Source organism: Scardinius erythrophthalmus (assembly GCF_964197995.2).
Source record: "Scardinius erythrophthalmus genome assembly, chromosome: 6".
Lineage (NCBI taxonomy): Eukaryota > Metazoa > Chordata > Actinopteri > Cypriniformes > Leuciscidae > Scardinius > Scardinius erythrophthalmus.
This window is the reverse complement of record NC_138226.1, coordinates 1985213-2002541: the sequence shown is the minus strand read 5'-3', so window position 1 is coordinate 2002541 and position 17329 is coordinate 1985213. Positions and strand designations below refer to the sequence as shown.

The 17329-nt window shown below is 38.5% G+C and overlaps 1 protein-coding gene across 1 annotated transcript in view; it reads right to left on the bottom strand.

Moving 5' to 3' along the window:
- Window positions 1-10840: 10840 nt before the first annotated feature.
- septin10 (septin 10) overlaps window positions 10841-17329 on the bottom strand; it is a 25707-nt gene continuing 19218 nt past the window's right edge. The window contains exons 8-10 of the mRNA XM_081369379.1: window positions 16770-16902; window positions 14550-14734; window positions 10841-11288 (exon numbers count right to left, since the gene is read on the bottom strand). Of these exons, the coding sequence (XP_081225505.1) occupies window positions 11273-11288; window positions 14550-14734; window positions 16770-16902 (334 nt within the window). The 3' untranslated portion in view covers window positions 10841-11272. The remainder of the gene's footprint in view (window positions 11289-14549; window positions 14735-16769; window positions 16903-17329) is intronic.

Below are 17329 nucleotides of genomic sequence, written 5' to 3'. Positions count from 1 at the left end.
TTGAAGCTCCATTTCACTCCTGACTGAAGTAATGCCTTTTGAATTTTTTGGTGATTAAGAGCAGACAGAGCCTCTCTCAGCTCACGTTCTGTTCCAACGAAATTAGTTCCGTTGTCTGATCTAATGTGCGATACCTGGCCTCTTCTAGATATAAATCGGCGCAGTGCATTGATGCAAGAACTGGTATCTAATGAATATGCTATTTCCAAATGCACTGCCCTGCTGGCCATGCAGGTGAAGATAACACCATAGCGTTTTATGAAGCTGCGGCCTCTCTTCACTTCAAAAGGCCCGAAGTAGTCGACGCCCACACTTGTGAATGGTGGGAGGTCAGGTTGGAGTCTGTCTTTCGGCAAATCTGCCATCTTTTGTTCACCCAGCTTTCCTCTAAAACGTCTACAAATGACGCAGGATGAAAGAATTTTTCTAGCAGCAGCATTTGCGCTGGTGATCCAATACCGCTGACGAAGTCTAGAAAGCAGATGATTTCTTCCACAATGTCCTAACTGCTCATGAATGTGGCGAAGAATGAGAGTGGAGATATGTTGGTCTTTAGCCAAAATGACTGGATGCTTCATGCCCTCAGGCATTGCTGCTTTACTGAGCCTTCCACCCACTCTCAAGAGCCCCTTTTCTAACACTGGATCAAGTTTGTAAATATGGCTGCTTTTCTTCACTCCAGATGTTCCCCCTTTCAAAACAGTTATTTCCTCTTTGAACTTGTCTAGTTGACAGTATTGAATGATGGCACTTTCAGCGATTTCAAGATCTTCAGGGGACATGGTTTGACCAGTTAGTGTGGTTCTGAATCTTTGCATCTCCTTTTCCACTTTGTTCTTTTGTTGAATTTTATCAAGTACACTGCTGGACACAGAAGCTTGTATTTCTCTTCTCTTCTGACTCAACAGCAACAACATCTTTCTCACCTGTAGAAAGCAAGCAACTGAGATCTTTAGCCTTTTCCATGAAGAGAAATAAGTCATCAACTGATTTGTTGCATTCTGTGTATCTGTGTTGACAGAGTTTGTTACATTTAGGACATCTTTAATGACTACAGCATTTACTGTAGCCTCTCCTTTGACCTCTGGGTCATCACTGCTGATAGAGACAGAATCCACAATGTTAACAGGCCATTCCCTTTCATTCTTGAGAAGAAAATCTGGGCCATGGATCCATCTGCTGCTTGTGAGCAGGTAATCAATTTTCATCCCATGTGAAGCCTCATCAGCAGGATTCTGCTTTGTATCGACGTACCTCCACTGTGAGACAGCAGTGGTTTCTCTTATTGTGGAGATCCTATTGGCCACAAAGGTGTGAAAACGCTTTGTTTCATTCCTGATATATTTTAACACAGTTGTACTGTCACTCCAAAAGGTTGAATTCTCCAACTCTAGCTGCAATTCTGTTTTCAACATCCTATCAATTCGAACTGCAAGTACGGCAGCAGTTAGTTCCATCCTTGGGATTGTCACTTTCTTTAATGGAGCAACTCTCGCTTTTCCAAGAATAAAGGCAAGATGAACTTTCTTCTTGTCATTCTGCATCCTCAGATACGATACTGTGCCATAACCATCCTCGCTGGCATCTGAGAAGTGATGTAATTGGGCACTTGTAAGCTGTCCAAAATCTTTGGGCTTGATGCATCTTGGTACGCTAAATGTGTTGAGCTTTTTTAGATCTTCAAGCCACCCCACCCACTGTAGTTGGTAGTTTGGGGAAATGTGATCATCCCAACCACAGTTCAACCTACATAGATTTTGCAGCAACAACTTGGCAGGTAAGGCAAAGGGTGCTAAAAATCCAATGGGATCGTACACTGAGCTTATTACAGACAATATACCTCGTCTTGTCAGTGGTCTTTCCTGAACTGCCATTTTGAACCTGAAGGTGTCAGTTTCTGCACACCATTGCAGTCCAAGTGTTCTCTCTACAGGGAGATTATCTCTGTCGAGATTCAATTGTTTCACTTCCTTAGCTCTTTTTTCCACATCAATAGATTCCAACACTGACCTGCTGTTGCTAATCCATTTCACCAGCCGAAACCCCCCCCAACTGGCATACGGTTGTCAGGTCTCTCACCAGGGCTACGGCCTCTGCTTCTGAAGGCAGGGACTTTAAGCAGTCATCCACGTAGAAATTGTGCTTAATTGTGTCCGTCACGTGTACTGGAAACTTTGCCCTGTTGTCCTCAGCAGTTTTTCTTAGGGCAAAACTGGCACAGCTGGGTGATGATATTGCACCGAATAGATGAACAATCATTCTATATTCAGTAAGATGTTGTGTTAATTCACCAGCTGGCCACCACAGGAAGCGTAGAAAATCAACATCTTGTTTTGTCACTTTAACTTGATGATACATCGCCTGGATATCAGCCATCACTGCTACAACTTCTTGACGAAACCTTAACAGAACTCCAAGCAATGAATTCGTCAAATCAGGTCCCTGAAGTAGCTGACTGTTAAGCGACATCCCCTTAAAGCTTGCACCACAGTCAAAAACTACCCTCAAGGTTCCCTTTTTCGCATGGTACACGCCATGATGCGGGATGTACCAGACTTTTCCTTCTTTTCCTTCCCTTTGATTTTCTGGTACCTTTTCTGCATATCCTTTGTTTATGACATCACTGAGAAAGTGAATGTATTCTTCTTTAAAGGTAGCATTTTTCTTGAATCTCCTTTTCAAACAGAGGGCCCTTTGTTCAGCAACATGACGGTTGTTAGGCATGATAACATTTTCCTCCCTGAAAGGTAATCTCATGCAGTAATGACCATTGCTGAGTTCAACTGAACTATTCATGATTTCCATAAACTTGAGATCTTCTCTGGACATTTCTGGCCTTTCCTCTGTTGATTTCTCATTAAAGTCGTGGTTATATTGCTTCACCAACAGTTCCTCTATATTAGCAATAGATATTCGGTTGACTGTAATGGTAGGATAGCTGCTTCCAGTCTCATTGCCTCCTCTTAGTGGTCCATTGATAACCCATCCCAATAGGGTTCTGACAGCAAAGGGTCCTCCATCCTTGCTGTTTACCACTTGCCATGGTTCCATTACTCTTGAAACATTGGTTCCAATCAATAGCTCCACATCAGCATTGATGACAGGAATTTCCACCGAGTGTAAATGTGGCCAGGCACTTAACTCTTCTTGTCGTGGAATGTTATCACGAGTCACAGGCATCTCATATTGTGTAAATACATCAGGCAATTCAAAGAAAGTGTTACTATTGAGTGCAGATACTTCCAGTCCTGAGATAACATAACTATCGACAAACTTTTCTTGGCTCATGGTTCTCAACAGGATCTTGGCGTTTCTTCCTCTCACCTTTAGTTCCCTCATGAGTCGCTCAGAGCAGAAAGTGGCTGTGCTGCCGGGATCTAAAAATGCATAAGTTTTTAGCATCTTACTACCTTTCACAGCCTTGATTTGTACAGGCACAATTGGCAAAACACAATCTTGTGCACCGGCCCCTATATGGCCACAAGTCTTAGGAGAAACTACATGACTTGTTTCTTGGTGTGTGTCCTCTGATTTGATTTCCTTTTCCTTTGAATGGATATGGAGGCAGGTAGGATGTTTCAGGTTACACAACTTGCAAGTTAGACGTCTATGACAGTCTTTGCTCATGTGCCCAACAGTCAAACACCCAAAACAAGCACCTTTCACCTTTAGAAAGTCAATTTTCTCTCTGTGCAGCTTTTTCTCCATTCTGGGGCACATCTCCAATCTGTGACCCTCCTCACACAGCAGACACGACACCTTTGTTGACTTATCGGTTACATTTTTCTCTTTTTGCACTTGATGTGTGTCAACAGCTTCGACAGAGGTAGCAAAACTGCTTCCCCTTCCCTTGAAGCGAACTTGTGAGACTTTATGTACAACGTTATATTTTGATGGTAAGATGGATGTGTCCTGAATGTTTCCAAAGAGTGGATCAGAGGCAATAGATACTTGCCTCTCAAGAAAACTGACAATGTCACTGAAACCTGCTTGACGACATTGCCTTTCCTGCAACTCATAAGCAGTGTTTCTCCACCTTTCCCTCAACCTATATGGTAGCTTCAAGACTATAGCACGCATATTGGATGGCATATTCATTTCTGTCATGTAGCTAATGTCCTCCATTGCGTTACAACAAACCCGTAGAAACAAAACAAAGGCTTGCAAGCCCTTGACATCTTCTGCTTTCACTGGTGACCATCCCAGAGCTTTCTCCATATATGCTGTGGCAATTCTTTGTTCATTTCCAAAGCATTTCTGAAGAAGTGTCTTAGCTCTTTGATACCCCCTTTCAGGTGGCATGTGTTGACAGCTCTTGACCAACTCCTTAGGTTGTCCTTTGGTGTATTGCTCTAAAAAGTACAAACAATCTTGGTTGCTAGCAGCCTTTCCTTCTACTCCATTTTCAAATGCTCTAATGAATGTACTGTATTCCAGAGGGTCTCCATCAAAGGTTGGTATATCCCTTGGGGGTAATGATAGTGAAGACTGCTGCTGTACTAGCAAAGCAGTTATGTCGTTTTGCCTTTGCATAATAGTGAGAAGATTTCCTTGTTCCACGTTGGTTTGCACTAAACCATCACGCTGTATGGACTCCTGCGTGGAAAGCATGGCCGTTTCCTGTGTGTGATATGTGGTATGATTGGTTTGCTGAGATTGTTGAGGCATGCTTGGTTTGTGAAGAGGAGCATGAACTTTTGTTCCACCTTGTTGAAAACTGGTTTCTTTAGGTCGTGCCCCCATTGACACTGTAGCTTTGCTGCCTCCTTTTGGTAGATGATTGAACTGATGGCTTGAATCTTTAAGACATGTCTCCATTGACACTGTGGCTTTGCTGCCTCCTTTTGGTGGATGATTAAGATGATAGCTTGAACTTTGTGGAACAAATTCCATAGCAGAGGATCTAAGAGAGGATTTGTACTTTGACCTTTTCAGATATGAATTCATTCCATCAGAATGTGCACTGGAGCTTTGCACATCAGAACCTCTGTACTTAAGCACCTTAACCTTTGCTGTGTGAGCAGCAATTTGACTTTGCAATTCAAGCACCTCCTTCTTTTGTCTAATTTGTTCCTCCTGTTCCTCCAATTCATGCTTTTCTTTTAGGGTAGCTGCCCTAGCAAGAAGAGCGACCCTTTCAGCCTCTGCTTTTAGGTATGCAGAGGAGGTTGATGACTTTAAAGACCTGTGGCTGGAGCAGGAAGCTGGTGTACACCTTTTACCACCAACATTAGAAACACTGTCATTTGGACCGATTTCATCAGAGATCACAGTCATAAGTGGCGCAGCACTGTCAACTTCATCATCATCATCATCAAAACTCCCATCATCATCAACACCCTTGCATTGCTCCTTAATGTCAAGCAACCACTCTTTAATTCTTTTAATTATTTCTGTATTACTGTTCATTTCGAATTCAAACCATTGATTTTGTTTTGACATTTCCTCTTTTGGTAGCAAAGGTTTCAGTGATTCATGCAATTCTGTTGTTTCCACACTCAACTTTAAAAGGGTATCTTAATCTGTACCTCGGACACATTTTCTTTTGAAAGCATCAGTTGCTCAACTTCCTTTCTTAGTTTATAAAGTTTCTTTATCCTAAGGTTCCTTTCCTTTTGATGTGATAATATTTTTTCTTCCAAAGCTTTAACCGTGAGTTTAACTGGTCTTTTACCAAGTTCATTCGCCGTTTCACTTTGATTGACAGGTGCATTCAAATCCACGTTACTCATTATGACAATGATTAGACGAGCTGCCGAAGGCTTTATTTTAGAACTGAAACAGGATTCACCTATATCCTGATTGTGAAAAGTCCAATCTCTTCCACACAGCTTATAACAATTCCAAAACAATCCTACCGTTATTCTCCAGCGTTGCTTTAGCCCACTTTCATTTCTCAGTGTCCCATTTCTCCCGTCGGCGTTCACTCATTGGAATCAGCTGGAGCGCTGTGCTTCTGCCCTCCAACATCCGCGCGATCCGTCCATTGAAGCGTAGTTTTTCAACTTAATGTAGTGGCGATCGTACCACAAAAAAAACCACTTGAGGGAATTTGAAGTCGTTTCCAACGCGTACGGTGCAAGAAATCAAATCTGCCATGGAACTCGTTTTTTACTTTATTTTATGCAGAGTAAAATGACTTACAAACACTGCTGCTTGCATTGCAGATGTAACTCGAGCTCGTAAGTATGCAAGCAACATGAAACATGATATTAGTGACAGGACATGACAAAATCCATCACACACATGCACGCAGGCACGGTTGAAAAACTGTGTGGCTTCCCAGATCCTAATTCCCTCCTCCTATTCACCTGTAACTTCCTCATATAGCCTGTGATGCCCTGCTTATGCCCCCTGGTGTGCAGGTGTGAGAACGTCACCCTCATGCAACTTAACCACCAACAAAAAACATAACACATTAAAATTGGCTACAACAGTAAATTTAATTTAAAAGAAGCAACATTTTGAACGACAAGTTGAGATCATTTTTTTTTCAAAGACTACACGCATAAGCAGTGTTTCTATGGCTTGTTTCTGCTTCTTTGTCTGTGTTTTAAGATGGAGATTCTATGGAAGCTTGTTTCCGCCACAGAATAAAACATTTTAAAAGATAATTGCGACTTTTTATCATGCAATTCTGACTTTATAGCACACAATTGCGACTTTATAGATGGCAATACTTACTTTATAACACAATTGCGAGTTTATATCTCACAATTCTTACTTTATAGCACACAACTGCAACTATATATCAAGCAATTCTGACTTTATATCACACAATTCTGAATTTATAGAACACAATTGTGACTATATCAAGCAATTGTGACTTTATATCACACAATTGCAACTTTATCAAGCAATTCTGACTTTATAATCACACAATTCTGACTATAGCACACAATTCTGACTTTATAATCACACAATTCTGACTTTATAGCACACAATTCTGACTTTATATCACAATTCTGAATTTATATTACACAATTGTGACTTTATATCACGCAATTCTGACTTTATATCAAGCAATTGTGACTATCACACAACTGCAACTTTATATCAAGCAATTCTGACTTTATAATCACACAATTCTGACTTTATAATCACACAATTCTGACTTTATAGCACACAATTCTGACTTTATATCACACAATTGCAACTTTATCATGCAATTCTGACTTTATATCACACAATTCTGAATTTATAGCACACAATTGTGACTATCATGCAATTCTGACTTTATATCACACAATTCTGAATTTATAGCACACAATTGTGACTATATCACACAATTCTGTCTATATCACACAATTGCAACTTTATCACGCAATTCTGACTTTATAACACACAATTGCAACTTTATTTCAAGCAATTCTAACTTTATAACACACAATTGTGACTTTATATCACGGAATTGTGAGGAAAAAGAGTCAGAATTGTGAGATAAAAAGTCGCAATTACCTTTTTTCTTTTTTTATTCTGTGGCGAAACAAGCTTCCATAAGAGACTGCACTCTTCCGGGAGATGTGCAATAGCGCCCCCTACCGTATAGCAGTGGAAACACGGATTGCCGGAAAAGTCCGTCAATGGCAATGGAAGAGTTAAATGAATCCCACAGAACAATTATCCAGTCACAGCAGAAGGAATCGATTCCACTCATCATTGTAAACACTAATTGGATTAATTACTGTTTGACTAATTACTCCGCGGGCTAGTGTTGTTTCAGTGGTGCTCATGTTTGTCCATCTGCAGAGAAGCAGCTGTTTCATTAGGTAGGTTATGTTTGCATAAACTCATTTATGTCAATCTGAATGAATGATATGAGTGTTTCACTAGCTGCGTTTACATGAGAACCTTTTATTTGATTTTAATTCAGAATAATTCCAATTTGTGATTATTATTTTCTAAGAGCTGCATCATGGAATATGCATTAGGGTTAAAAGCATTTAAACTGTCACATGTTGTGAATGCAAAGTTAGGAAACACGAATGTGAACTGAATTTACCTTCACGTTTCAAATGCATGGATCAATGTGCACTTGTTCCTTTCCACGATCTGAGCTTGTGTGTGAGTCTCATCGACAATAAACAAGCTCTTATCAGCACCATCCGGCACATTTACATTAAATGTTATTAATACTGTATAATTTCACGCGCTTCCGTGTCAAAGTATCTGTTATTAGATCTGTTGAAGATGCGGTTTATGTTCATGTGTGCCAAGACATTTTATAGGCCTATAAAAATAAAGAGTGGCCTATATATGGTCACCCAATATACATACAGTCAGTGATTTTAAATGACTTAAACCGTGATGTAAGATTTGGGCCACATTGCGCATCTCTAAGTCATTCATTCTCTCAGTCATGTCCACAAACTTCTTGGTCACACCACAAGCTGTCACTGTGGCCTCAAAGCTTCAGCACTGCCACTCTGAGCTCGATTGCTGATGTCTGAGGTAAAACACTCCCCCCTCATTAGCATACGGACAAAGAAATGTGGAAATTAATAAATGTAGACATAAATACATATGCAGAATGTGGAAATGTATAAAAAAATACAATTATACATAAGGAAATAAAAGTATAAAGACTTTTTTTTTTTTTTTTTTTTTACATTTCTCTGTATATTTATTTACGTATTTATGTTTTTTTTCTTTGTATATTTATGTATTTATTATTTATTTTGGCAGCTTTGGAATTCCATACATTTCATGTCTACATCACCCCTTCCAATCCAAACGAAATTTAATTTGGATCGATTGAGGTGATTAAGTGCTTTTCAATCCGATTATTAACTGATTATTTAAAATCATGAGTGTAGTCTGATTCACAAACAAAAACAAAAAGTGTTATTGAAGCCACGTGAAGCTTAAACATGTCATTGAACTTTTAAGGAACTGGAATTAAAGGTGCAGTAAGCGATTTCTGAGAAACGCTGTTAATATTTGAGGAGCTCTTTTCCAAAACGCTATAAATCCATTTAAATAGTTTTCAGGAATTTTTTTTTTTTTTACCTAGACCCACACATTTTGTGAATATTCAATTCATCCTGTTAAAATGTTTTTTGGCTCAGTCTGAACATGTTGAACAATTAAATCAAACAACAAATTTGTTGATGATAATTTTTTTTTTCAAAATGCTATAAATCCATAAACCAAGCGTGTGGCGCAAGTGATTTTCATGTTAAGTCAATGTAAAGACGCGTTTACGCGCATCTGGAGGTCCTGCCGCGCGAAAAGGCGTCTGGCGCGATGCGCGCGAGTGATTTGAGGGTGAGAGAGCGAGAGAGAGAGAGAATTCTGATTAGTCCAGAGGATATATCTTATACATCTATACATCTTGCAGTACATTTTAAACAAGAAAATATAGCGATTTGGCATGAAGCGTTGATGGAGCAGTGAATAGGTTCAGTACACAGCAAAATGACACGACAAACTCATTTTTTTTTTAAATGGCGTTTATCGCGTTTTGGAAAAGAGCTCTTCATTTGAAATCACCACAACAAACACACCCCTACCTAAAAAGACCACGCCCCTATCTCGATGGCTCCGCCCCCAAATTTACAACCACACTAATGCAACACAGGCACCAACACCCCCCTCCCTAATGTATGGACACGCCCCTTACAGCTGATTGGCTACAGGTGTGTTTTACCACTCCGTCTGATCCAATTTCAACGTTTCTCAGAAATTGCTTACTGCACCTTTAAGTGGATTGGGATTGGAAACCAGAATAGTTCGGATTCTAGTCCTAGAACGTGATCGAATCTCACAGAAAGATCTCTGCAGAAGTTCTGTACAACATTAAATATTGTGGCAATTTACCACATTTATAATGTTTAGATTGATTAGGCTTTTCCCCTTAACATCAATAGAGCGCGTGTGAATAAGTCAGACCGGTTCTGCTCACAGACGAACATCCATGGCAAGACTTTCGCTCTAATCGAATCATGACCTGTCTGTTTCTTCCTGCTCTCCATGTTTTCCGCACGCTCACTCCTGGAAGTGCCACATCTCTTGTCCCGAGTCTTGTAATTGGAAATTTCAAATCTTCCTCAGCAAGCTGAAGTAACAAACCAATTTCCCTGCCGAGCACTGAGAAGAGTCGCTCAAGACAGCCGTCGACGGCGGACTATCTAAATGCAAATGCAGATGATTATTTCAAGAGCCCAGACACCAAATGAGGTTATTCCCTTCACTACGGCCCACGTCACACTTCAAATTGGCTCGTTTGAAATTCCCCCCAAGACACGGAAGTGACCACAATCCCGGGAAACAATTCTGTGACGGTCCAGCGCCGATGAAAACAAATCTTCCACGTCAGTCTGAGTTTATGTCCGAGACAAGCAATGAGTGAAAATGATTATTATTTTTTTTTAACCCTTTGGTGCTCTTCGCGTGTCGGTCAAAAATTACTGATTTTTTTTTTTTTTATTGGTCAATTAAATGACTGTACTATATTTTAGTTTGATAATGTTTTATATAATATTTTGTATTTTTAGACATTTTTTTTATACTAAATTTTCACACTGTATTTATAATCCATTTATTCACTTTTTGAGCATAGACTTGAAATTGAATCTTCCAACTTAAACTCTCATAAATCTTGAATGCTTTGGATCACCGACTGAAGACTCTTTTTAAAGTAAAAAAAAAAAAGTTTAAAAAGTGAACAAAAATAATAGAATTTAATTTTTTAAAAATGAATTGTTATTCTTATTCAAAGCCATAAGTCTAAACAAGTTTTGTTCCAAATTTGAGGTTGATCTAAAAAAAATGAGATATCAACCTAAAAAAATTAACTTTCACTGAGTTTGTTTGGGCGCAGTACCACAAAACACAAGAATTTGCTGAAAAATACAAGTTTATTTGGTTAAAACATCACCCAAAAATAACACTGTTTAAATACATGTAACATACGAGTATAAAATGTGGAAAATAAATGCAATACAGTAAACACTTACTATAGTATTTCTGATTAATGTTTTTAGCCCTCCTCAACCATAAAAACACAAGTCCAGTAAATGCTGACCGGTAAAAAATAGTAGATTAAAGAGCATTATCTGTTATAAACATCTACATTGTGCTCGTAAGAAATTATTTCCATTGTTGTAGGCACAAAAAGTGAAGTTGTGATGATATCCGTGATACAGTACCGTCATTACGATGTGCTGGTGTGTCAGTGTCTCCGTCTGCTACATCACTAACAACTGGAATCAATGTACAATATCAAATGGTGAAACACTGATGTGCGTAAACATGCCGTTCGTGAGTGTCTTCACATGAATCCAGAGCTGGAGGAGGAGGACAAACAGGAGAACGTGATTATCTGAGCATTCCAGAGATTCCACAAACATGACGAGGAAACACACATGATTTAGAGCAAGAACACGTTCACTACGCTACAGCAGATGCAGATGTTTCCGATACGATACTTTATCCAATACCAGTTTTATGAACAGATTATGTTATATCAGAGGCTGCAACATTAACGTGAAGAGGGAAAATACAAGAACGCTGAACTGTTAAAGGAGAACTCCGGTCAATTTTAACATTGAGCTCATTTTTTTGTAAATTTGGAGTGCTGTCAATACAGAGAACAACGACAAAAATCGGTGTTTCCTACACCGTGTTATCCTGTTTTTAAAATTTGCACCCTGTTGACTTCAATGGGGCAAGTACTAAACCTGCTTTTAGCCTCTTAACATCCTTGATGTGTCATTACAAGTGCACAGGTCATGTGAGTGATTCCTTCGGAGTGAACGCGGGTGAATCTGACTGCAGTAGATGTGAAAGATATGAATAAAAATGAAGTTTATTCAGCCAGCGCACATACCTGTGTTTACATCCTGTTTTCGGTCGAAGTCCATAGTAATCGATTGTCGAGTTCGGGCGCGTGATCATAGGTACTAAACCTATGCGCGTGAACTCGACAATCGACTACTGTGGACTTTAACCGAAAACAGGATGTAAACAAAGGTATGAGAAAATACAGATATTTCTCATATAAATATCCAAATATATGATGCAGCTTTTATTCTTCAGGTCAATCATATATTCATGAGAAAAAATAATAATAAGGAAAGCGATATCTTCGTCATAATCTCCTTTCAATGGTTAAAGTTTCCACAGTCATTGCATGTGCTGCACTTTATTTCTACCATTTTGTTTTATTATTTTATTTTTATTTATCTTTTTTAGAATTTGAAAGATAATCAAGATCATGTTTGATAAGATCTCTGATTTTAGTCCTTGAAAACCAAAAAGTAGTGCTTGAAAAGTCCTTGAAAGTCTTAGAATTTCATTTTACAGGAGTAATATATTTCTATGGTGGTTTCTTTAAGTTAAACCAAACTTTTATTTTGACGGGTTGCCCTGTAGACCTTTTCTGATACTCGATGGTATGTAATTTGGTCGGTACCTAAAAAGTATCGAACTCGAGACCCAGCCCTAAATGTCTGTTTAAATATCAAGTAGGATTCATCAAAATCAGGATTTTTACAGTCGACACAGATTAATAATTCCTTAGCAACTCTGATAAACATGACAAAAAATACTGTATGTTGATTGGTTGGTTAACTGATAAGCAAATAAAAATATTAGTTTTAAAATATGAAGGGCTATTTTTTTAAAAGGCATGAAATGGCAAATAATGCTTTTATTAATAACAACCGAGGGGTTTTAATTATTATTATTATTATTTAATGTACTTTTATTCACCAGTTTATTATCATATCTAAATATCTAACATTAACTACTTATTTATAATAAATTACATTCCCTGTTTTTTCACTGTTCATCTAATTTCCTTCTACATTTGTTTAACATGTCTGCTATTTTATACTGTTTTCAGGAGGCTAATTTTCCCCCGAAAACAATCCAAATTTATGACAACAATAAAGCACGAGTCATTTAAATTTAGTTTGGCTGATGTCGAGTCTGAGGCTCAAGGCTGATTGATAGTTCAGAACAATATAACATCCAACCTGTAGGGCTGTCAAAAAGGCTGAAAAGCCAAATTCTTTCTTAAATATTAGCAAAATCGAATTATACTCAAATTCTAAAGGCAATACTTAATGTTTGAGGAAAAAGGTGCTGTATTGACTCCTATGCCCACAAGAGGGCGCAATAAGCAAATATAAACCAAATCAAGCATGGCATTTTTCATTGACATTCACTTTTTAAAGTGCATTAACTTTTGAAACAATTGTTCTTAAATAAAATACAATTTCTTCAATGTGCATGCAAGGCAAATTAGGTTACAGTAGTGCATAAAAATGTGTAAGTGCATCAACCCTGAGAAAACACATGAACTCCATGAACACATTTTTATTTGACAGCGCTACAAACCTGCTCCTGTCACTGCTTTTTTTTATCTTTTTAATTCTAAAAATGGTAAATGGATAAATAAAAATAAACGAATAAAAAAAAAATGGTACAAATAAAGTGCAGCACATGCAATGATTGCGGTGATGAAAGGATACTATGATTTTATCGCTTTTCTCATTCAAACTGATTCTTTTCTCACATAAATATATGATTGACTTGAAGAATAAAAGCTGTATCATATACTTAGAGGCATTTTGCTCATCTAAATATCCATGTTTATATCAGATGGACTGCAGCGTTACTTTTGAATAAATATTTTTTTATCAATAAAATTAAAAACAAATTTCAATAATTCAAGCACTTTTTAAAATAATAATTTAAGTACTTCATAAAAATGGCTGTTTTCAAGGGTTTTTCAGGACTTAAATTCAATTCAAGCACTTTAAAGGGCTAGTTCACCCAAAAATGAATATCCTGTCAGTAATGACTCTCCCTCATGTTGTTCAACCCCGTAAGACTTTCGTTCATCTTCAGACACAAATTAAGATATTTTTGATTAAATCTGAGAGCTGTCTCACTCCTCCATAGGCTTCTCTGTTATTGAAACTTGCCGGTCCAGAAAGATAGTAAAGACATCGTTAAAATAGTCCAAGTGACTTTCTTTGAGTGAGTTCACGTAGTGTAACAGCGCAGCGCTTCCGGGATTGTACGTCAGAACGGAGGCTCACTATTGGCCAGCATCACACACATGACCAGCGCCGGCCAATAGTGAGCCTCCGTTCTGACGTACAACCCAGAAGCGCTGCGCTGTTACACTCGTGAACTCACTCAGAGACACAGAAGAACATGAAGAGTTGAATAAAGTCGTTATTTTTGTTTCTTTTGCGCACAAAAAGTATTCTCGTCGCTTGATGAACTTAAGGTTGAGTCACTTGGACTATTTTAGCGATGTCTTTACTAACTTTTCTGAGATGTCAGATCTCGATTACAGAGAAGCCTATGGAGGAGTGAGACAGCTCTCAGATTTCATCAAAAATATCTTAATTTGTGTCTGAAGATGAACGAAAGTCTTTCGGGGTTGAACAACATGAGGGAGAGTGATTACTGACAGAATTTTAATTTTTAGGTGAACTATCCCTTTAAGCACCCCGTACGAACCCTGTTGTAAGGTGGATCTTCAAACCTGCTTCTGTAACCGCACTGAACGCGCTCTGGTTCACACTCACTTCTTGCGGTCCTTGTCCTTCTTGTTGTTGGTGCTGGCGTTGAAGGCCTGGGCCTGCAGGAGCTCGGTGGCGGCTCTGCGTTTGCTGAAGGCGCTCATCTCCTCCTCCAGACTCCTGCGCTTCTCCTCCAGCTTGCTCTTCTCGTCCGCATGCAGGCGCTTCAGCTGCTCGAACTTACCCTGCAACTGTAGACCACAGGCGTTAGCCAATCAACCAACGGGCAACTGGTAAAGGCCATGTTAGACTTGTTATGGTGAACTCAGGCCTGGGAGGAAAAACTTCTATTTTGCCAGAAAACCACAGGAAGACTTTAACGCTTCTCTTTGTTGAAAACGGTTCTCATTATGGTTGGCATACAGGGATGCCCTGAAATGAAAGTGTTTCATTGACGATCACACGTTGATCTGATTGGTTACAAGGTAGTTTGTGACGTCAGAAACACCAGCGATTTCAAAGCGTGTTTTTGAGACTGTCTTTGGTTCACTGCAGTTTTAAGGAGGAAATACTCAGCAATGCTGTCGACTTATGAATTTACACATGGTTTGTAGGGCTGGGTATTGACACAAATTTCACAATTCGATTCGATTTCGATTCAATATTGATTATTTTGGATATCAGGTACAATACATGGCAAATTTCAAATCTCTTCATTAATGCTGTAAACTATGGGAGTCAGTTGTAGCCTATAGGCTTCATTAGCCTACTATAATATTGAAGGTAAAAATTAACTGATTTGTACACAAACACTTAAATTACACTTTTATAATAATAAATTTATATGAAATATAAACATTTAAATGGTGGCTGTCATAAAAACTTGCTAGATTTATTCAAACATGCATTAAATATTGAAGAACATTAAACATTATAATGAATATGTAATATGGTGCATATATTTAGCAAAATGCTCCTTTTAGAGTTAATATTTCCAGCTGACTGACGAGTTTATGGTCACTGGATATGTTTTTTCTGAGGTAAATGTGACATTGTTTACAAGCTGTTTTACTGACGTCTTTGCACGGTTGAAACACTGATTGAGCGATTCCATGTCACATGATACGGACTTCGATAAGTTGTACTCTATCTTTTAACACACTTTCAGATGCTCATTCATGTTTATTTCACGCTGTAACTGGTGTTATTAAGGCGGAAGAGAAGATCATGTGCTTCTCTAGAGCTGCGCCAGAGCGATCTCAGCCACAGCGCAAAACCGGTAATTATGTTTTGGAATTTCGTAAGAAAATGAACGTAATTTGAAATCTGAGACTTTGTTTCATATCATTAGTAACACAGCACAAAGATTATTGCGATTTATTGGATGGGATGCGCGCTACGTTACAGTCATTCATCAACTGAAAACAGGATGACTAATCGATTCTTGGGATTTAAGAATCGATATCGTTTCGTAAAAATGAGAATCGTTTAACCCTTTAGAACCGGCTGTGTCGTCGCCGACACATACCAGCGAGCTGTATAGATTTTACCGTAACTCTTCAACCGTTTGCACTATCAAAACCATTCAAATTGCCCCTGACAGTAGACAACATGCAATATACGGCTTATTACGGTAATTTCATGCTTTCCGTCTGCAAATGACAGCAGAGCGGGAAGGAAGGATTTGAACAGAGAGATACGACGCGCGGCTCTTCACTTATCTAAGCATGTAGTGAGTGCATGTGTATGTGTGCGTGTATGAAAAAAAGTCTCCTAAATGTGCAACCCAATGTCACAATAAAGACTTGTATATATGTATTATAGGTCATTTTTCAACTTTGAAGTGTTAGTTTCTTTCATTCGTTTCGTTTTTTCAGTTTTTTTTCTAAATAAAAATCAGTAAATTTATTCTCGGTTTTATTATTTTTGTCTATTTAAATTCTATTTACAAACTCACCACACACAATAATGGTCAATAACTGTAATTTGTTGAAAGCTAATCTTTTTCTGAAAAAGAGGACACCTTGCACATTAAGATAGCGCATTGTTTTAGAATTGTACAGTCAAAAAAATCTAAACATGTGAAAAACACCTATTTTAGCTTCAGGTTCTAAAGGGTTAAAATCGAGAAATCAATATTTTTTTACCCAGTCCTAATGGTTTGTCTTAAAGCATATTAAAAACACCACATAGACATATAAACAACACTAAACGCTGGATTTTCACCACAGGGGGACTTCAACAATAATAACCCTGAATGCACAGCATCAGTCGTGGATGTCGTACCTCTCTCTCCGCGTCTTTCAGCTCGGCCTCCTTCTCCTTCACTCTCTGGACGAACGTCTGCCGCATTTCTTCCTCTCGTCTCTGCAACTCGCCCAGAAACTCCTGCCGCTTCGCCTCGTACGTCTGCTGAAGACTGATGTGGGAAGACAACTTCAATACAAAGAGCTTCGTTCACAGTGTCATTAAACCTCACGATCTGATTAGACTTCAGTGAACAATCACAATTCAAATGCATCTCAATGATCTGCTGTTGTTAATCACACAAAGCTGTAATAAAATAAGAATCAGCAGGTCTGATACACCTGTGTTCATTCAGCCGCATCAGAGAAACATTAAACGGTGTCGTCAATCAACTCCTCTCGACTTCAGTTTTTGAGACGTGCACGAATTAAATTAATACCGTCTGTCCATCCAGAACAAACTTGTACAATCTCTAGATAAGTCATGCATCTCAGACTCTTTATCTACTAATATATCAATGCATTTGAATTAGAGGTCGGTCGATATTATTGGAATTTGCTGATAGGATAGTGTCAAGTCAGCTTTATTTCTATAGCACT